Source organism: Scatophagus argus, chromosome 17 (assembly GCF_020382885.2).
Source record: "Scatophagus argus isolate fScaArg1 chromosome 17, fScaArg1.pri, whole genome shotgun sequence".
NCBI lineage: Eukaryota > Metazoa > Chordata > Actinopteri > Scatophagidae > Scatophagus > Scatophagus argus.
In genome coordinates, this window is record NC_058509.1 from 6269230 (window position 1) to 6291193 (window position 21964).

At 43.4% G+C, this 21964-nt stretch overlaps 3 protein-coding genes across 8 annotated transcripts; 1 reads left to right on the forward strand and 2 right to left on the reverse strand.

The window, feature by feature from the left end:
- Window positions 1-757: 757 nt before the first annotated feature.
- On the reverse strand, window positions 758-13203 carry ehmt2 (euchromatic histone-lysine N-methyltransferase 2). Of its 6 annotated transcripts, none has more exons than XM_046416976.1 (28): window positions 13070-13203; window positions 11730-11799; window positions 11496-11657; window positions 10832-11082; window positions 10612-10666; window positions 10400-10482; window positions 10147-10278; window positions 9981-10052; window positions 9425-9545; window positions 9006-9092; window positions 8381-8517; window positions 7942-8085; window positions 7432-7754; window positions 7104-7334; window positions 6754-6836; window positions 6422-6528; window positions 5678-5800; window positions 5476-5577; window positions 5256-5360; window positions 3876-4030; window positions 3597-3764; window positions 3372-3516; window positions 3169-3246; window positions 2587-2702; window positions 2387-2473; window positions 2224-2302; window positions 1570-1745; window positions 758-1430 (listed from the first exon to the last, which is right to left on the reverse strand). In XM_046416976.1, exons 1-28 carry the CDS (start codon window positions 13094-13096, stop codon window positions 1250-1252), a joined length of 3600 nt encoding a protein of 1199 aa, XP_046272932.1. In that variant the 5' UTR covers window positions 13097-13203; the 3' UTR covers window positions 758-1249. The 6 variants fall into 6 exon arrangements, with proteins under 6 accessions (XP_046272932.1, XP_046272930.1, XP_046272928.1 ...); XM_046416974.1 differs by having other exon boundaries at window positions 5458-5577; window positions 13070-13134; XM_046416972.1 differs by lacking the exon at window positions 13070-13203 and adding an exon at window positions 13008-13051 and having other exon boundaries at window positions 5458-5577; window positions 9006-9089.
- Window positions 13204-13349: 146 nt separating this feature from the next.
- Window positions 13350-17451, forward strand: LOC124074268 (zinc finger and BTB domain-containing protein 12-like). Its single transcript, XM_046416978.1, has 5 exons — window positions 13350-13489; window positions 14065-14273; window positions 14383-14577; window positions 14803-15006; window positions 15574-17451. The coding sequence occupies exons 2-5, from the start codon at window positions 14070-14072 to the stop codon at window positions 16684-16686; spliced, it is 1716 nt and encodes a 571-aa protein (XP_046272934.1). The 5' UTR covers window positions 13350-13489; window positions 14065-14069; the 3' UTR covers window positions 16687-17451.
- A 1131-nt stretch (window positions 17452-18582) lies between these two features.
- On the reverse strand, window positions 18583-21941 carry nelfe (negative elongation factor complex member E). The gene is made up of 11 exons (XM_046416979.1): window positions 21801-21941; window positions 21423-21508; window positions 21134-21203; window positions 20758-20903; window positions 20573-20647; window positions 20207-20244; window positions 19839-20110; window positions 19514-19658; window positions 19302-19356; window positions 18997-19099; window positions 18583-18897 (listed from the first exon to the last, which is right to left on the reverse strand). Exons 2-11 carry the CDS (start codon window positions 21495-21497, stop codon window positions 18824-18826), a joined length of 1053 nt encoding a protein of 350 aa, XP_046272935.1. The 5' UTR covers window positions 21498-21508; window positions 21801-21941; the 3' UTR covers window positions 18583-18823.
- Between the last annotated feature and the right edge of the window lie 23 nt (window positions 21942-21964).

Below are 21964 nucleotides of genomic sequence, written 5' to 3' on the forward strand. Positions count from 1 at the left end.
TGTTTGTGGGAATTTAAAAAAAATTCTGAATCCTTCAGTAATACTGTACGAATCACTAAAAGCACAAAATAATCAAATAGGGGCTTTAAGGTGATACCGCCATTATAACCTCAAGACCCAGTCTTGTATGCTGATAATAAAGAAGTTGTTGACCAAGATGTCTGGTTGAGCTTATCATTACACCACGTTTTTGCCAATTTTTTTCAGTAAAGTGTATTTCCTCTCTCCAGGATTTACCTTTTCAAAGAGATTGAATCAAACGCAACTGGACTTGTTTGTATGTCTTTGAAGATGTTTTGCCTCTCATCAGTTCAAGACCAGACTAGGTTAGTCTGACCACCTGGTGGGGGACACAGGTATCTAGCCTCATTACAGATTTACTTGAAATCACGGACAGGGAGTTATTGGCAGAGTGGGGCATCTTCCTTTCATTCCATCTCTGATTGTAACCAGCGCCGCATCTCAGTCCCATGTCTTGCTTTTGCATTGTGGCCTGTAAATGCCCCCTGGTAACTGTACAACAACAGACAACAGTCTGGATAAGAGCTGCCTTAAATAAACCAGACGCGACTCTAAAGACGTAATCGTATAAATACAGTAAATATACACACAAAATGACAGAGGACACAGTAATGTTACATGCCGCTGAATATGTTTGACTGTTTGACTGAAGCTGCATTTGCTAAACAAAATCTGACTCTAACATGTTGTAAACCAGAATGCACAGACTTTAAAAAGTGATGAACGACACATTTAATACCAGAGCTCAAAGATCAACTCATGAGCTAATTTATTACACTAAATGTGATAAAGAAAACCAATACGTACAAAAATAAAGAAAACAAAGCTACTTAGAACAGCCAAAAAACAATACTATCCCTCAGGTCCTTACTGGGTCCAGTATGGGCTACTGGTGAAACCCCTGACTGTACTGTGTAAAAATGCATTGCGTTTGGTGGCATGACAGAAAATACACATTTTTGATACACGCGATGGCAGACTCCCAATGCACAAATTTTCACGTGTCAGACAAAGTACACCATGATGTAAAGTATACATACTGTATGTACAGAGTCACAACAACCTTCTGGTCCTGTTAAGGCCCATATCCTCTACCCACAGGGAAAATGACAAGCTTTAAGGTGGCACCTTTTCAAGTAGAAAAAACAGCACCATGCATCAAACAAGACAGCTCCTGCCAATGTGCACATGTGAGACGGTTAATCCAAAGGCCCCACGGGTGAACGTGCTAAGAGTTTCCCAGCACGGTCACCCCACAGTCAGCTCCCGATTCTGGACAAGTCTCCAGTCGAGCCAGTCTGCTCTGCTCCAAGGCGATGGCTTCGGCCGAGTGCTTGCATTTCTCCGAGCCGCACTGACAGGTGAAATACTTGCTCTTAATGTCCCAAAAGCGGTCTCCATAGTCGAACCTAATGACACAGACAGAAGACCGTCAAGTACTTGCAGAGCTCTCAATGGACGGGATCTCTCCGCCAAAGCGAGGTGATTCAAATAACAACTAGAGAAAGAAAAGCAGTGTGAGCATAAAAAGTGAAGATGATTTCTCACCCCAGCTCTTGTCCGCTGAGGATGTCTCTGGAGCTGAAGAAGGCGATGCGGGGGAACCTCAGGTCCTGGTGCAGCATGAACACACGAACTGGGATAAGGTTTGGGTCACAGAGATGGTTGATGAAGCGGCTGATGTTGCCATAGTAGCGGGCGTCGATACAGTACACCTCCCCGTCCTTTACGGGAAACAGACGGAAAAACATGCATCATGTAGGAAACACGTCGCTTTTCACGCAAATTAGGCCTAATAAACAGATCCTGACGTCCAACTTGTAGCATTTTGTTAACAGTTTTATTGCCTTTGTCGTCTTCCATCTTTCCTTGTGTCATTGTTACTGCGTGATTTTAATTTGTTTGAGGCCATGTCAGAGACTTGGCTCTATGGAGCGACTACCATAGAGCAGACATTCAAGTCTCCCTCAGGGAAACTCTTAACAATTTTTGTGATCCCTTAACTTTTCTTCTGGCGCCATCTTCAGGTCAAACTATTTATTTCTCCCTCGTTCGGTTTAAGACAAAACACTTGCGAAACTAACAACATCCGCACCAGTCTCAGATATTCTTTGTGTTTAGTGCTGATTAGTAAGCGCTACAGTGCTAACACGCTAAATTAGGACGGTGAGCAACATGAAACACAATATAAAAAGGTTAAACCTTGTTGTCCAAGTCAAACAGGTAGGAGTCGTCTTCTCTAACATCTGCCTCAGCGTCGGAGATCAGCTCGCCGACATACCTGCGTGGACAGAGGAAAGACACTTCATAAGCTCTGACTTCCGACAGCGACCCGTCACGTGTCTGGCAGACTGAGGTCTCTTACTCGCAAATGAAGCTTCCCTGTGGAATATCCTGCAGAGCTCGTACCCCCCAGCCCATCTTCTCCGTCCTGTAGAGCTGAAGACGAACTCTGAAGGGAAGAAGAGGAAGGTTTAAGCCGATGACTAATTAAATTCAAAAGGCTGCATGTGTTTGAGAACTATTATGTAATTATATTCAGTGAGTTACGCTTTATATTCTTACTTGATGCCAGCCTGTACCACCCTGTTCTTGCATGTTCGGTAACAGGAACACGCCATGTTGCATTCAAATATAAGCGGAGGTTCAATTTTGTTGAACTCCTGGAGCAGCCTCTGGTCCTGGAGAAATTATATGACAAACTGATGTTAGTTTCACTCTTAAAATCTCCTGAAACTAATAATCCTGGTCACGCCGACTTTAAAACCAAACCTCATTAAATCATTGCTAAAACATGCAGGTTAAATTTTTTTGCAAAAGCTCATGGATTTCTTGGGAATGACTGTTTCAATACTAAATGGGGAGGACTATCTGGCCAAAAAAAAATCATAATCTATTTAATTACAATCCACATCTAAATTGTGATCCTTTTCTAAATTTTACAAAATTAGCGAAACAGCGAGACTTGAAATAACAAGGAATTTCTCAATTTTTAAGATTACAACCCAGCATTTTATTGAAAATGGTTCTTTTTTGGGACAAACTCCTCATCTGCCGTGTGAAAGAAATTTCCTTCAGTAAAATCCTGCGGGTTATTCTAAGTGGATTATTTTGATGATGTGGCTGTAAAAGAACATTTCTGTTTACCTTGTCATACCAGCAGCGGATACTGAGCTGTCCACAGAGGCAGTTACTCGATGAACAGTCATCGGTGCAGCTACAGTGCTGAAGGAAAGATGATTAAAAAGGCATGAAATGTATTTTACATGGCAGATAATTCACACGTCTGTCTGCTTGTGTCACAGAAAGACAATAACGAAGTTAACACAAGAGGCTGATTTATATTTTACCTGTAGGTGTGTGATATTGCGGTCTATGTTCATCGCTGAAGTTTCACAGTTTTCCGAAACATATTTGTAGTCCGAAGGACAGCCCTCGTCATCCACTGCATTGACACATGGGATCGGCACGTTCTCGTAACCCTGCGCAATGTCACTGCAACAGAAAGAAGTTGCTTAAACCTGAGAGTTAGACGTCAGAAAAACACAACAACGAGACGATAAAACAACACCTACCTGCAGATGATTCTTTCGGTCCGAAGCAGGCGACTGGTTATCCCTCTTCTCAGCTTCCTGTTGATCTGCAGAGCGACCCACACTGGAGTATCGGGCCGCGCAAGGGTTAGCGGCGTGTCGCCTTCCCTGTTCATAATGTCAATGTCAGCACCTCTGGACAGGAACAACCTGCAGAAGGAAGAGGACAAATTCACATCATCTCCACACAACACCCACCCAATTCACAAACATACGTGGGACTTGTGCACTAAGAGAGGCTACAGCTTTCCGTTGACTCACGTAACACATTCCAAGTAGCCCTCCCTGGCGGCGATGTGGAGCGGCGTGTCTCCGTGCATGTTGAGCGAGGAGAGGGAGCAGCCGGAGTTCAACACCAGCTCTGCGATGTCCACACTGCCTGCATACGCCGCCCAGTGGAGACAGACGTTCAGCTCCTGATGGGAAAGACGGGACTGTTTAGATTTTCATACAAAAAAACATGTCTCTGTCACCACCTGTTACAGATTCCTCGAGTGTGTTGGACCCCATTCTGTATTGCCTTTTAAAGCTCCAATTCCTCAAAGTTACAGAAAGACGTGACCCTGCAGGTTTATATAACAATCCTGTAGGTTTATGCTACGGTTGTCAGTTTTGATCATTTCATCAGTGTGTATGAAAAGTCACGTTTTTCTTTCATTTTGGCATGAAGGACAGGACTGAAATGTTACAACACCCGCAAACTCGTGTGGCCACTGAGTTGGAAGCATTTCATCACACTGATGAAAGTTTTAATCATTTCATCAGTGTGTATGAAAAGTCACGTTTTTCTTTCATTTTGGCATGAAGGACAGGACTGAAATGTTACAACACCCACAAACTCGTGTGGCCACTGAGGCATTTGTGAAACAGGGATGTCATCACATAACACAGTGTTGTTCTGTGCAATGAGGAAGTGCATGAAACAGCAGAGTAGTCTTATCTTTGGTTACCACTGCTAGGTCTAATTACAGGTTTACACTGTTTTGGATGATTTGTTTAAACGGAATAAACTTTATTGCCACCTGTTTGTTTAAGGTTTGAATCATTTTTGTGTCCTTGTGAGTACAGAGCTACACTGTATAGACAAAAGTATTAGGATGGGGCTGTCTTAATGCTTCAGCATACCAAGACATTTTGGACAATGCTATGCTTCCAAGTTTGTGGCAACAGTTTGTTGAAAGCCCTTTTCTATTCCAGCATGACTGTGTCCCAGTGCACAAAGCAAAGCTCCATAAAGACATGGCTGGATGAGTTTGGTGTGGAAGAACTTGACTGGCCCACTCAGAGTCCTGACCTCAACCCCATCCAACACCTTTGGGATGAACTGGAACAGAGATTGTTAGCCAGGCCTTTTGGTCCAACATCAGAGCGATGTCATTAAAGTCCCTCTTAATGGTCAGATGTCCCAACACTTTTGTCTATATAGTGTATTTTGTATAATGTCTATGGTGTTTTTGCAAAACAGAGGTGAAAAGGTCTGCTTACAAAGTTGTCCATGTATGTGTGTGAACGGGGCTTATGAGATCACCAGTCCGCAGAAGGAAATCGAGCAGCAAATCTCAGAGGAGCAGCTCGCAAAATTACGTCAATTACGTCACATAAAATGTTCTAAAACTTCAGTGCTCGCCAGAAGAAACTTACTTTATCATTAATGGTGACATCAGCTCCTCTGTTGAGCAGTGCTTTTATCACCTCGACATGTTTGTGCTCCGCAGCCCAGATGATCGGCGTCCAGCCCCCGCTGTCCTAAAACAAACCGACAAGAAGCATCAGAGTTAGACCACACTTTTTCTCCTTAATAACAGGAAAAAAATGATTATTTGTTGGGGTTTATAATACTGACATTTTTGCTCTCCTTTACCTGTGCGTTCACATCAACCTGCCCTGTTTCCAGAAGCATGTTCACAATTTCCAAGTTTCCCAGCTTGGCTGCGTGGTGGAGGCCAGTATATCCATCCTCCTCCTGCAGAATGTGAGCGTAACAACTGAACTCCATATCAACCAAACCTCTGAAAGTTCACAGCTGGTGTACTCTATTATTTTAGGCACTAACAGACACTCACAATATGATAGACACAGGCGCCGTTCTGGATCAGGTAGTGAGCCACCTCAATGTGGTTGTTGATGATGGCTTCCAGCAGAGGGGTCCTCAGTTCTTTGTCCTGGGCTTCTACTTTAGCACCGGCCTGTCAGCATACCATCAAATACAGCCTTTAATCTCAGGCACAAGACCAGGAGAGACATTAAAATAAAAAATAAATGCACAAAATATGATTGTAAACACTAGACTGCATTCAGATCAGGTCAGCAGTGGCTTTATTTCATATCCAGCTCTTCAGCTATTAATTGCTCCACTATGTTAAAAATTTAGTTGCTAACTTTGTCTGTCAGCTGTTGCTGAGACAGTAGTGTAAAGTGGGTTTTAAAGCTGGTAACAGATTTATCAGAAAGCTGCAGTAAACTCAAGTTCAAATCCCTGATTTGAAGTGAGCTGAGAGTTTTAGCAGACCTCCAAAACCTGCCTCACCTTAAACCTCCTCCAGGCAACCTGAGGGGTTTGAGTGCCTCATAACATACGAGTAAAGTAAATCAGGTCCAAGATTGTTTCGTGCTTCACAGACAAGTAGAAGGATTTTAAAAATCCATCCTTTGACACACGTGAAGTCAGTGCAGCAATTTCAGAGGTGCTCCAGTTTCTTGGCGTTAGTGACGACCCTGGAAACTGCATGCAGCTCGTACAGCACGTGTGCTAATCACATAAAAGGAAACAACAAAGACAGGTGCTGATCAGAGACTGAGCTTCTCACCTGTACGAGCATGTAGCAGATTTCCAGCAGGCCTCTCTGAGCTGCAGCATGTAGAGCAGAGCGCCTGTTCTGAGAGTCAGGCTGGTACGTTGGATCAATGCCCTCCACTGTGAAACACGGACACACACGGTTTTGATACACAAATCTGTACATGTTTGCCATGATCTCTTGGCATCGGCAGCTGATGGAGAGCATAGGTGGGTAAACTGCGTGATCAAACCCAGACAGTAATTGTAAATATTACTCATGAAGCTTTTTTTAATATATTTATGCAGACAACACTCTGTCATAAAAAAGGCAAAAAAAAAGCACAAAGTATTGCTGCCACTCACTCAGCATGAGCAGAACTCTCTGCACTTCTCCTTGCTTGGCAGCAGGATAAAGCTGTCGGGGGTGGAACCTCAGTTTCTTCTTCCTGCCAGATCAAAAACAACCATTTGATCTAAACTTGATTGATGTCCTCCTCTTTGCTGAAATATATGTATATTTCCACTGGAAGACCCTTGGAAGATTTCTACAGATGTAATGGAGGAGATGCTTGGAGCTCATTTCCAAACTAAATATTACAGAAGATCCAAAAGAATTTGGTTTAGAAAATGATCACGTATCTCTCAATTATTGTATCTAGTTTGCTGTTTTCTATCTCACTGTGAGTGAACATAGTAGGAATTTGAACTCCAACCTCTCAGTGTCCTGTGTGAGAATGGCCTTCTGCAGTGCCGCCCTGCTGGGCCCAGGTGGTAGCGCGCTGGGGCTGATGGGTTTCCCGTTTGGCATACAGAGGGAGGGCCCCACACTGTCCACTCCTTCCTCTGCCGGGGGGACGGTTGCTGCCGAGGCTACAGGCTGCGAGGGCTGCTGCTGCTGCTGCTCCACTGCCACTTTCACCAAGCCGTGACTACGCATACGGGCGCTGGAAGAGGAAGTATAGAAGAACACAGTTAAGGACGTTTTAATTTTGTTATCATTTAATGGAGCCAATAGTTCTCTGACATGTCATTCAACATTACCTCACAGGTCGTTCAGGCATCTTCCCGTCCTTCATCCCTCCTGTTGAGGCCATGAGGGAGGGCGCGGTGGGGGCGGAGGGCGGCAGAGACGGGGTGGTGGTGGAGGAGGCCGACATGGTGACAACGGTGGTCGCGGAGGCCGTGGCTGAGCTGAATGAGGGGATGGTGACCTCCTGGGCCTCGGAGGCATCTTCACCGCAGTGCGGACAGAAAAGCATCCCGCCGTCGTTTGTCCTGCTGCGCCCGCCGCCCAGCACAGTCACACAACCCCGGTGGAAACGATGAGCGATGCGCTGGTCCGGGCAGCACTCAAGAAATGTGCCCTGAAAGAGAGGAAGGATATCAAGGAGGAGAAGAAAGCAGGAAAAAGAAGGTGGGGACAGAAGACATTGTGCAGCCACAGAACAACGTATGGAAAATGTACAACATTAAATACACTGTATGTATTTCCACCTGCAGTCTATTTAATGTATATAAAAGTGATGTGCAGTAGGTGGTTTGAAGCCTCACCGCTAAGCAGAAGAATCCACACCCGGGACAGCAGTGGTGTTGGACCATGTGTGAGCGATGGGTGTCACAGAGCACCATGAGGGGCACCCGACTGGACGGCCGCATGGTCTCCCCTTTCATGGTCCGACTGGTACAAGCCCTCAGCTGACAAAGAGAGCAGGTGGGACAAACATTAAGAGACATGGAGTAATAGAAAGTTTTCTGCTATCCAAACCCACGCACACACACACACACACGTAAAATCTGGTGCTAAGCAGCAGAAATACTACTGTGCTCTTGAATCCAATTCTATGAACACTATGCACACATTTTATGACACAATTCAGCGAGACAAATACTCCATCCAAAACATCCATTACTATTTGCAGGTACATTATTTCAAATGACTTCATGTACGGTGAGCTCCTGCGGAGTCAACACGAACACGAGGCAGACAAACCTCCCCGTTGACGCTCTCAGTGGCCATGCACTGTCGGCTGACGCGGTGGCTGGTGCTGTCGACTCGAGGGGCCTCCATCCTGCAGCTGCACAGTGGAAGCTCCTCCAGCCGCTCCGTGTCTCCTGCATCGCTACCTTCTGCAGAGGAGCAACAGACGTTTGACTGTTTATTATGTTAGCTTATGGTCTGATGGTGAACCTGAATTAAAGCCATTTTACAGGCAAAAAGTCAAACGTTTGTTGCGTTCCTCTCTTTAAGATGATTGTAACTCAAACACGTGTTGGTTTTGGATTGTTAGTAAGACAAAACAAATAAGTCTGAAGATGTCAACTTGAGTTCAAATCTCAATTTTGGGCACTTTGTCTAAAAAAATGACTTGAATTATGAATCAGTGATTAAAATGGAGTATGCAGATTAATTTCCTGTCAATCACCTGCACTGAACCTGAAGTGAAGTCAACTGCCCAGTAAAGTAGTAGAGTTCATTAATGGTTTAAGCAAGGAAAAAAAATCTTCTAACTGTATTCAAGTCTCTCTTTCTTAATATTGGTGTAAAAGATACAGGAAGGACAATTTAACTTGAAATTTCTTCATATTATAGTGACACACATGACTCATAAACCTACCATGATGAGGAGAGAGTGTCAGACTGTCGGCAGCTGCGATGTCCAGAGCACCCAGGGGAACCTCGGTGTACTCAGAAGACCTTCCTGCTGAAACAAATGATGCAATTTAATGAGCTGCAAATGTTAAGATAAAATACCAATAAACAGCACATGTACCACTGATTAACTGAAAAAACTATACTTTGACGTTAGAAAGAAAATGTTTTAAGAAAAAACTTAAACCAAAATAACAAGCTGCAGGGGTATTTGCTCTTCTTTAAATCAGCATTAAGCCGAGGCACCTTTGGTAACGATTACAGCTGTGAGTGCTTGCGAACAGGTCTGCGTTAGCTTTCCACATCCACTTAATTTACATAAAATTTGGAGCTGTTTTGGTCGGAAGACCAGTTTTAGAAAACCCAACAGGTAGTGTCACTCACCTCCAACTGTCTCCACCACATCAGCTGTGTTTCTGTCTTTGTCCTGGTCTGAGTGCGGCCATGAAGACGCCTCGCCCTCATTTCTGCTCTGGGTGGCTCTCTGTGTTTCAGGCTCTGGAGTCTGCAATAAACAAATGCTCTCTGAATATAAAAACATCTCTGAAGGGTAGAAAAAAGGGTGAAAAATATGGGCAGTTTAGTTTTTGACTAAATTAAATGTCTATTAAAACAACTTCAAGAGTAACTGACTATTATGTACTGTTATACACAAGAGAAGTGGGTAACAAACGATGTGATGTCACAAAGTCTGCCACGATACAATTTCAAAATGATTCAATTCTGCAGCCTGGGATTGATATGAATACCATAAGTCCATTTTAAAAACAAAACTGTCAACCATCTACTACACAACCTGTATTTTCAAGAAAATACAAGATGATGCAATGACTGTGGGCTGGTTTTGTCAGAAACTAGAGTGACATCATAAGTGACTGGATTAACTATAGGTACATCAGAAAGTAATTAGCAAGCTTGTAAGATTGAAAGAATCACTCACATGATCTGACATGTTCACTGACCCCTCTATGTCTTTAGTGTGCTGCCTTGCTTCTGCCCCACCATCTTCAAACTATAAAAGAAACAAAAGGAACACAAGTTTAACACTAGAAAACAAATGCAGAGCAAACTACAGCATTATGTGCATGACAAGTAAATCTAAGCACCTTTTCTGAATCTCGCCTAGGCAGACTATGAATCTGAAGCTTCTCCTCCTCTGACTTCCCCGCACTGCTGTTGTTTTTTTCTGGGGCTGTCTTGGCGACAGGGTCCACCTTTTTATGGAACAACACTTCTTCCTGAGGTTTGAAAGAAATATGAAAGAAAAAGACATCTGCAACAGACAACACTGAACAATAACTGAAACAATAAATGAAACAGTAAAGCACAAATTATATACCTGCAAAAACATAATCTTACCACAGTTTGAGCATTGACTGGAGGGCTCTCAGACTTGGCATGCGTGCTGTCAGATAAATTATCCAGTTTTCTCCTTTTTGCAACTATTGAAAACATTAAGCATAAACCACAACACAATGACGTTAAACAAGAAACTCCGTCTCAGTTTCATTCACAGCAATTACTTTACACAGGCAAACATTAACGAGTGTAAGTACTTCACAGTCACTAACCAGTTTCAGAGTCAGAGGATCCTGAAGGTGTCACAGGTGCCTCAACGTGGCTCATCTATGAAACAAAAGCAGCCAGTGACTCAAATGGTCACCACAAAAAAGAACTGAATCACTGCTATACTGTGTGCGTCCTGTTAGTGGCTGGAAGATTTGCAACACAACACACTTACTTATGCCAAATGGAATTGCTCACTACTTCCTGAAGATGATCTAGGCTCACCTGCCCTGGTGGAGGCCTGTTCATGGTCTTGCGGGCCCGGTGGATCTTGTGTGGGGCAGGAGAAACAGAGGGTGATGAGGACGTTGTGGCAGAGGAGGAGGAGGAGGAGGATGAAGGAGCAGGTGCCAGGGCAGATTTACTGCTACCGGGCCCAGAAACACTCATCTTTGCTCGGCCAGGGGACAGCGTCGAAGACGTAGAAGGGGAGGAGGACAACGAAGACATTGATGGAAGGGACTTTGCTGCATGTCCTGTGAAAGGGAGGCATGGACAATTACTCTGAAATACCTGAAACATTATTTAAAAATGTAGTAATAGTCAACAGCAGATTTATTTTGGCATAAGTAAAGTCTTTTAGAGGAATATAAAATGTTCATCTTCCTCGGCAAAGAATTTTTTTTTTATTTTACAAAATCATTCAAAATTTTGAGAAACATTAGCACTAAAATGCCATAAAACCTGAGGATGCCAGCTGTTTCAGTCAATTTACAGCAACATATTACGATTTGAAACTTGAATATCCGGCATCACTATTTCTATTTGCTGAATGAATGAACACACATCTGTAATCTTGCAAAATCTGAGACAGATCAGATTAGAAAACTCAAACAACGAGTCACCACTTCAGCAACTTTGGTGAAAGCTGACTCGATCCGAGTCTTACCTGCAGCAGGTTTGGTTGGGGACGCGGCAGGTGACCATTTCTCTCCCTCCTCTCCAGCTCTTGAAGTGTCCTTCCCCGGCTGCTGAGATGACAACACTGATGCCACACCATCCGTGGGTTCTGTCTTCTTGGCAACGGCAGCTGAGGTGGAAGCTGCATTATCTGGAAGTTTAGAGTTTTTACTTGAAGTAAGACAAAAAGCACACAATAATCTCTCTGGAGCTGAAGACGTACCTTTCTTTACTTGACTTGGTCCAGGTGATGACTCTGCTGGTGTTTCTGAGTCACTTCCATCAGGAGCATCCTGGCAGATAAACAACACATTGCAGGAAAAAGCAGGTCAGGAAATATGAATTTGTCCTTTTAAAAAGCAACAGTGATGTTTATAATCAGGGAGAGTAACTGATCTATTTATTTACTGCATGAAGCTCAGCCCTAATGGGTATACTGCAACACACACCCATGAAAGCCTTGGTATTATGAATACCATGGAGTGTCTTTGTGTTTGCTTTACACCACATAAGAGAGTTATACATTCACTACAGTTGTGGTACTGGCTGGATTGTCAAGTAAGTAGTAATAAGACATGTTATCAGACTAATGGGAATACAACAGATAACTACTGTGTAGTAAAGACAGAGAGCTCTCATTTGTGGAACAGACTTCACACTGACTATCATAATTGACAAAGACATTTAAGAATTATGGAACCAGCAAAGTTTAACATTTCCGCTTGAAAAATGACAGATATGATTAGTATTAGTAGTAACAGTGGCTGACAGTGAATAGCCTAATTATTGCAACTCTACTGGGCCAATGTAAATCGGGGTGGCAGACTCCATAGTCGAAATGTAGTTAACTGTTTGCGATTCATGAGATGAAATGTGGTAACTCGCCTTGTCTGAATGATATAACAGCCTGTCACATGGACTAAATATGCATTAATAATAGTGTAAATACGTGTTTAATTTCCGCGTTCTCCACTCACAATAAACCTTTCAACCAATGGCTGATCTCCTCTCGTGTTACGTCAAGTGCCGCCATCAGTCAATCCACCCATTCATGCCTTTTAAACAAACCAAAGCAAGACTCTTCCGCCAACAATAGCTCGTAAAACAACAAGCAATGTCGATTTAACACACGGTCTGCTTAAAATCCTACCGACCCAATTACCTTGTTACAATCACGGTCAACAAAAAAGAACAGTTTCTGGTTTTGCTTTGAAAACCGGCCTAAACTCAGCGAACAGTACAAAAATCCCATAATGTGATAAAAGAAACACGAGACAATGGCTATACAACGATGTACACATTCAAGGAATCGAGGATTTAACAACACGAACGTTACAACAATTAAGCTGGTTAAGATAAAAGTGTTTCAGGCTAACGTGGCTAGCAGTGTAGCACAGCTTCCAACAAAGAGCACTTATAATCGAGAAATAAAAGACGTTTAACATTGTGGCAGGCTGCAGCTTTAGTGACACGGTTCTGCAGTGCAGGATAATGCGCTTACAAAAGGTAAAACGGTTGTCAATTTCGACAGCATGCATTTTCCTGCAGCTATGGGTTTCCTACCTTTGTCGTTGTCTCAGAAGCCGACATGTTTCGCGACGACCAGCGACGTACGTGAACGTGCAGCGTCACAGCCCAATCCCCGCCCCCCTCGTTTATTGATCTGTAAAGCGCTGATCAGAAGTCAGCGTGCGTACACTGATTTTACGGCTAACCGCGAGGAGAAGCCTCCGACAAAAACCGATTCAAAGTCAGTTCAGTGACGAAAGACGAGCGCTCTGTTATTTGTTGGCACGAGATGCACTTCCTACTGAAAGAGGCCAAAAAGTAAATAGAAATCGAGGTAGTGGCTAGTGGCTGTAGGGATGAGGAAATACTGCCGGCTAACTAACGTCGCTTTTGTCGAAGGTTGTCCCGTCGAAACACACACAGGTTTGTTATTTTAGAGAGCCAAGAAGACGTCCAACAAAAGAGAAGAGGGAGGTGAGTGACAGCAAAGTTCGTCGATTACTGGAGGGCTTTTGTCTTCGTGGTTGGTCACAAGCAGAGGCCAGCAAGCTAACTAGTAGCTAACGTGAGCTAATGTCCAGACAAGTGGGAGACGTAACATTAGGCCAGAAGGAGAGGAGGACAAAACAAAACAATAGTCGACTGGACATTTTAATTTCATCATAGGCTCAAGAACTCTGAACATGTATCATAATTTCATGTCATATTAAATTACATTACTACAGCGTGTAGTGAATAAGATTCTTAATACAGATGAAATTATGTCTTCTTTTGTTTTTCAAGCCCTCTTAACCTTCTTTGGGAAAATTAATTGTTCAACCTGAATTAAATGGCAAGAGTAGACTATTCTTCTTCTCATTATTATTATTATTATTATGCATGTATACAACACATACAAGGGGAGCACAGACTGTCTTGGATCTTGAATACCTGTGACCCTGATCTGTTTGTCTCATCATTCTGCATTTTGTATCCGCTTTTTGATCTTCCAATTTGTGCACCGCCTTTCTGAGTTATTTGTAATGGTTTCCTTCCACATTTCTGTTCAGACAAGATGGAGATGTTGTGTTTTCGGTTACCGGGCCACGGGGACACGACCTTGAAGCACATGAATTCGCTGAGGTCTCGTCAGCACTTCTGTGACATCACCATTGTGGCCAGCAACAACCAGACATTCAGGGGACATAAGGTGGTGCTGGCTGCCTGCTCGCCATTCTTGCGGGACCAGTTCCTCCTCAACCCCTCATCCAAGCTTCAGGTAATTAGATATCAACACATGCAGCGTCACATTGTCAGCGCTGTCATTTGTGTCTTTGTGCTGAGTGAAAGAAAACAGCGCTGATTACATTACTTACATTTTTATCCAGGTGTCGATGCTGTACAGCTCCACAGTGGTGTGTGATCTGCTTCAGTCTTGTTACACTGGCGTCCTGCAGTTTTACCCAGAGGAGATTGTCAACTACCTGACTGCTGCCAGCTACCTACAGATGGAGCATATTGTGGAGCGATGCCGTGGAGCACTGAAGAAGTATGTGCAGCTGAAGAACCCCAGTCCACCAAAGGCCAGTAATCCAAAATAATCACTTTAAATCATTCTGTATAGTTCATACATATGTTGTGCAATGATGGCAAAATGTTTGCCCCACTTTGATATGCGATAATTTTGCTTAATACCTTTTTCCACATTTTCTACGTACAGTAAGACCTTCACATCACTTTGAAGATTGCAGTGATGCAGTTTAGCTTTTAGCAATCCTATAATATGTTTTCCCTTTTTTGTCTTCTAGATGACTTCAGAGGAGAGCCCGTCTCAGCCCGTGATTGTCAGCGGAAGCATTCACTCTGTTGCGTCGGCATCTCCCCCCACGGGCCGACCCTCCCCACACAGTCCTGTAATACGCTCAGCAGAGGAGAACAATACCGACGTGTCTGCTAAGGGCAGCAGTCAACACCACGATGAAAGTCCTATGCTGGATGGGCCATGTATCAAGGTTTGTGTGTGAAACAAAAATCCAGGACCAGGGTGCATTCGCATTTCTTTATAAATGTAATAATAATGATAATGAATGGACAAAGTGTTACAAACTTTGTAAGCAGTAAAAGTGCTAAAAGAAGAATTCAATTGTATAACACAGACTTAATTTAATTGATGTCGTTTCGTTAAGATATTGCTGCATGTCATCTTTCAAGCCCACAACGGGCAGTAAATGATTCACAAATGGTAGATTTTCTGTGCATTGTCCCATTAACCAGCTTTTGGTTGGTCATTGGTGTAACTTCCGCACTGGTGATTTGTGTGTCCCATTGAGATTTGTTCAAAGTCACAAAGGTTAGCAGTGTTTCTGATTCTGAATAATGTCTGGCTGCTCACAAGAGAGAGCTCTGTCCTCTTTCTTTGTACCTGCAGGACTTTCTTACTTAGTTACAAATGATCCAGAAGAGAGAGTTTTTAAATATAATATCTTTGGGCTTTGGACTCCCAAGTTGAACAAAGCCTCAAATCTGGGGAAATATGGTTCACAGTTTTTAATATCACTCAGTGTTCATTTCTGTTATAGGTTAATGCATCAGACGAGGAGGACGAGGCCAGACAGGAGGACTACGATGTGTTCAGAGTTTACATCTCTGAAGAAGAGAAGATGAACAGAGACAGGGAGGAGGAGAGAGGAGCTCCTTCTGATGGACCTCAAGATGGAGGTTACCTCGAGGCAGAAGGTATCGTGATTGGAGGAGAAGGCAGCGAATATGAACTGAATCCGACGAAAGATGATCTCAGTAGTGGCGGACTTTCAGTGGAGGGGCTCCACACTTTCAGACGAAGGCTGCCTGACCCTAAAATAGGTCGGGGCAGAGGGAGAGGCAGGGGGCGGGGATTTAAGAGGAGAAGGTGGGTGTCGTCACAGGAGAAAAGACCTCCGGGTATGGATCACCACCAGGATTTGTGGTACCTAGCGGGGATAGGAGGGAATTTCGGGCTGGACTACAGCCAAGATGGGCTCAAGTCAGGGGCTTATGTCTCAGTTGAACTCCCACAGTTAGACATCGGCATGGGTGACAGTCAGGCAGAAAAAGGCTCACCGATGGCTGCCAACAGTTTGACCCAGTATGCCCTGGAGGATTCTGCCTGTGGTGCTGGTGAGGGGAGTTCAGGGTTGACAACTGTTGGAACGAACGAGGGAGGGGACGAGTCTGTTGCAGTGGTGGGATCCACATCAAGTGTTGCCGGGCCTGTAATCTGCGAGCACTGTGGCATGACGTTCCCTTCAGCCCACTCCCTCGCCATCCACTCCCGCTCCACTCACCTGCTGTACGCCTGCCCCTGCTGTGGCAAACACTTCCACCACTCGGCCAACCTCACGCGTCACATGGCCGTACACCGAGGGGTCGGCAAGACCCACCAGTGCCCCCTGTGCTATAAGACTTTCACCCAGAAATCCACACTGATAGACCACATGAACCTCCACAGTGGCGAGCGACCGCACCGCTGCGCGTACTGCCACGCCCGCTTTGCCCACAAGCCCGCCTTACGACGCCACCTGAAGGAACAGCATGGGAAAACCACAGGGCAGAACTCCCTGCATGAGCAGGAGGAGAGGGAGAGGGAGAGGGGAGCCGCTGCAGGAATAATAGAGGAAGAGCAGGAATGTATGGTCACTCAGCAGGTGTCATAGGCCAAAGCACTGAACGCATGATAATGCAGAATATTTTGGTTTCTGCATGTAAACGCGCATTTCGGCTCCTCTCCTCTCTTTGACACTAGAGACGTTCAAATGAAAGTCGTTTTCCATGAAATGTGTAAAATTTGCATAAAAATATTTACAGAAAATGACTGATGTTGGTAAAAGTGGTAGGGGAACGGGACAGGTTTTATCAATAACATTATCGGTGGCTCTGTTGTTGTGACAAGTGAGCCAGCACGAACAATACCAGGTGCCCGAAACTGAAGTAGCTAAGTGGAGTTCAGTTATCATTAATTTTATTATTTACTCCTGTGCTTCCCCTACTGTGACAGATGTCAGAGTGTCCTCAGTAACCAAGGCCTTTTCATTTTTGAAGTCTCTTAGAATATTTTGATCAGTTTGACTTTCCTTAACTTGAATAGATGTATATAATACAGTACGATGACTGGCCACTGTTCAAAAAACAGGATTGTGCGCAAATAAAATAATTCAAAAGTCTCTTTCTTAAACGTTCATCAGTTGTATAGTAGTCCACCCACACGCAGACCAGATTAGACCAGATTAGACTGTGTGACATCCCTCTCACTTCTGTTAATTTTGTAGCATGTGTGTAGGGCTGTTAACATGAGTAAAGGGGCTGCAGTATGTGAAGGTCTAATCAGCCAGAAGGCAGTAAGATGAAAACACCTTTGTAGATGTGTAGGGTTTTTAATACATCACTAAGCAACCTTTTGATTAAAATTGTGTAAAACATTTGAAGGGCTAACATGACTTGTTTCCTGTTGTAAAAAAAACAAAAAACAAAACTGAAGTACACACACACACACATATCTTATAACACAGTGTCTCAGATCCTCTGTCCTGTTTGGGGTTTTTCAGGTCCCAGAGGAATGCTTCCAGATCAGGTGGCGTTCAGTGTTGCCGTATATTAAAAACTTTCTGCAGTACAGATTTAATCCCACACACATTAGCAAGCAGATAATAACTTTTTACTTTTTTGACCATGTAAATACAGTTTCGGATAGTTTTAGGACAGCGTATAGAAACTCGGTGGTTTCTTATGTTTATGAAAAGAGGATAAGTACACATTCAAGTATTAGCTGCACAAAATGCTTGATGTCAACTAACAGGTAGAAAAAGACATTTACCGTAAGGCTTGTTTACATTGCCATAAAATGTATCAATATAGTACAATGACCTGAAGAGTCTAAGCTGCCTAACGTGAGCCGTTAGGACTTTCCCTTCCCGCTGTCATTTGCTGATTACTTCGAATCGCTGTGGGGGCGGGGTCCAGGTGTCAGCTGACTGACAACGTCATACAGGCGACATAGTTTGGAACTCTGGGAATTGCGGTCCAATTAAACCCGCCTGCTATTACCGCTTATCGCCATAGGGGTCGCCAAAAGGCAACAAAACGGAATTGTTTGAGACGACCACTTTTACTAGCTGTTGTTAAAAGTTGGGTTTCGGAACATACGCTGAGAGATAAAATTCTTATGTCTGTTTTTTTTTTTTTTTGCCCATACTTTGTTGTGATGAAGTCATTTTGACTTCTTAATGTCACTGTGAATTTCCAACAAGTGTGTGATTGGCATTTTTGGAGGTTAAAAATAACATGGCTTAGGTAATATTAAAGGGATATTTATCAAATTAACAGTTTTTACAAAGTATGCATTTCATCTTTGGGTAACATTTAATATGAACTACCATCCAATTGTTCATAGTAACAGTTGCAGTAGATGCGAATTTTCAGCTCCTACAAGGTTCCTGTATTTGCATTACTGAGGTTTTGACCATTGTACTGCTATCTACTTTTCCGTGTTTGATATTTGATACCACTTTGACTGTGCGTTATTGATACAATGTTGACGGAAATTTCTCTCAGGGTAACCATGTATGCATGCTATTTATTGAGCTTCACAAGACGATCTCTAGTTTCATAAGCAAAGCTGCAACAAGTAGCAACACATCCCATCAGCATGAAACACAGATATTTCATCCAAAAGGCAACAGTCAGTTTAGGCAACACGGACACTTAAGCAGCTTGCTAAGTCACCATTAAAGCAAAAAAACAAAACAAAAACATGAGATCCTATATGCCAAAATAATGGAGCAATCTTTTTTAAAATCACAAGAAATCTTCACTGTACACAACTTGGTTTCTCTTGTCCCTGTAGGAGCCTTTAGTGCTGTTCTGCACAGCTGTGAAAGAAGAGAGACATTGGTGAAGGTTAATCCAGGCTGTGCGAACATACAGAGAGTCTGACTGTCTAGAGCTAACAGTAAAAGTGCTGTGTTTACCCAGTGAAGCCCACACAGATTTGCCGGTGGCAGCGTCCAGCATGGGCTGCTTCCTGGCGATGCTGACTTTGATGTGAACGTCTCCCACCATGCTTCCATTCAGCTATGAGATAAAAACAGCGAGCTGAGTTTAGATCTGCTTTGTAGACAGTTTATGTGAGCAGGGCATCCCCATAGCTTGAGGTTGTCTTCTAGTAAACTAAAGGAATGACCGACCACCATACTGAATCTTGTTTTGTTTCTTGCAGAAGGAAGAATATCATACGTATAACTGTACATTCATTCACACATGGGATTGTACCAACCTCAGCTACAGCCTGGTCTGCAGACTCCATCTTTTCAAATGTGATGAACGCACAACTAGAAAGAGAAACATAAAAACACAAATCACGATTGTACCATTGAATAAAACAGAAGCAGTAAAAGTCAGTAGAGTATTCATGTATGTAATAAGAAAACACATTCGTAATAGTAAGGAGAGATGATGTGCACAAAGAGTTGTTTTACGGTTCCATACTTGCGTGGGTTGTCCATTGAGAGGTCAATGATGTTTCCATGTTGACAGAACGCAGAGCGCAGACTTTCCTCGGCGAGCCCAGAGCCATAAACATACACTGTATTCCCCTTTCGCACCCCTCTCCGCTCTGGATATGAATCTGACCCTGAGAGAGACAACATGGAAGACAGAGAAGAATCCTTTATGCTTTACATCCACACAATGAGTGGGTATTCTTGTAAACTGGTGGTTCTGTTTCTGTACATATCTGCATCTCATGTGCATCCTTCCTGTGATGGATTTTTTTTTTTAAACCTCATTATATAACAACAGAAAGGTTACTCACGTCTGAACGGCCCATCCCTGTCTCTGTCGCGCTCCCTGTCACGGTCTCGATCCCTCTCTCTGCTTCGATCTCTGTCTCTCTCTCTGTCCCGTTCCCTGTCCCTGCCTCTGTCTCTATCTCTGTCCCGGTCTCTCTCTCTGTCTCTCTCTCTGTCCCGCTCTCTATCCATCTCTCTGTCGCGATCTCGCTCTCTGTCTCTGTCCATTTCACGGCTGGATGACATGCCGGCTCCATCATCCTCGTCCCGGTATCGGTCGCTTGAGCTGACAAAGCTGCAAAGACACACAGTTATGTTACTTCAACACATACTGACGGTCGGTCTATTAAACAGACAGCTCTCCTTATTCATTGTGGTTTTTGGACATTACCTCTCATACAGAGATTTCCTGTGGGCTCTCTTCCCAGACTAGGAGAAGCACAAATACAATAACATCAGTAAAAGCGGTATCTTCTCTTCATGTGTAACCTGGAGCACTACAACTTTTTCATCCAACATCCATACTCATTTTTACATGCCTTTAAATTTGTGAAATGGTGTATCGATATGTAAATGCACACAATATGTCCTTTGCCTTTTTAACACTAGCGCTAGGAGTCGCTTCAATAATAAACACACAACGGCCCCTGCAGCAAAACAAACACTGCATGATTATTTCCCATTAATATTCCAAGTTTGGCAAACTGATCATTACTGGAGAAACTTCAGCAAAGGGTCATATTTCCTGCCACTCTACCTCAGGTTGTTCTTCATCTGTGGAGACACTCCTTTGGAATGGTAAGAAAGCAGGAACTGGTCCTTTCTCAGGGTCCTGTGGCAGATCAAGAACACACAATTAAAAAAAAATGAACAGACAAAAAAAAAACAAGAATGCAGTTGACCATCAGCTGGAACAGGACCATCTAAGGAATAACAACTCACCTTCAATTTGATTTCCAGCATTCGAGAGCGCTTAAAGCCAGAGTTCTTGTTCTCTGATTTGATGGCACTGATGGCACCCGACTTGATCAGCATCTTTGCTTGCTCTGTCGCTGTTGCGGTGTCAACGACAGGCTGGTCCGACAAAGCTGTTGTGAAGGTAAATAGTAAGTGGATAAAAACGTACCTAGTGGATTAAGGTAGTTTGAATACCAGTTAGCAAAATACATGCTTTACCAGTATACACGTACATAAATATGTAGAAAAGTCACATGCACGTTGTCGAGTTATGGACACATACAACAAACACAATGTATGTTAACCGAGTAAAACGCTGTGTACTAAGGCACAAAATGACTTCAGAGTCAAGCGCACTTACTCCGCTTCAAACCACTCTGGTTTGTCTGGTTGGTTGAACTCTGCTTCTTCAAGGCAAGCAGCGCCTTTTTCTGTAAAGACAGCAAAAACGTTTGTGCCAAAAGTAATAATAAAAACAAGATTTATTTCAGTGTGGTATTCTGAGTTACACACTCCACACTGGGGGCACAGACTCTACCCATGTCATTAAAACAAATGTGATACTTTTACACAAAGTCTTAAATTTTATGGACCACTTTGGTATTAGGGGATACGACCGTTAGTTTACAGTGAGCCCTGACGTTGCTTACCTTTTTCTTAAGTTTAGCATATTTCTTTTGCAGAGCCTCCTCTTCCTCCGTTAGTGAACTTGGAAATACCACCATGATGGTAATAGCTGCAATACAGACAACTGCATTAACAGGTGGTAACAAATCCTAGCTTTACGTGAAATAAAGCATTAGCAAATCCGCCTATTTTCTGTCACCCATTCACCGCCGATAGCCTTGGTAAGCTAGTGAAGTAGCTACCCATAAACCAAGATACTTCTTTTCAAGAACAAACGAATGCAGCTAATTTAAGCCACACTAAAAGGTAAACTACCATCCTACCAAAACAACAAGACAAGCGCGGCTTCTAAAACTACTTCATATAACAGTTATTGGCTTCTATATAATTCATTAGCTTACCAAATTCAAACGGTGGACAACAAAAACACCGACGCGTAAATATGACGTAGTAGCGACCGATTTAGCGGCTGCTTAGCTTTTTTGTAGCAAAATTCGAGCAGAAAGCTTCAGCAACGCATACAAAACGATATGCGTCTGGGATTGAACAATTAAATAATACGGGA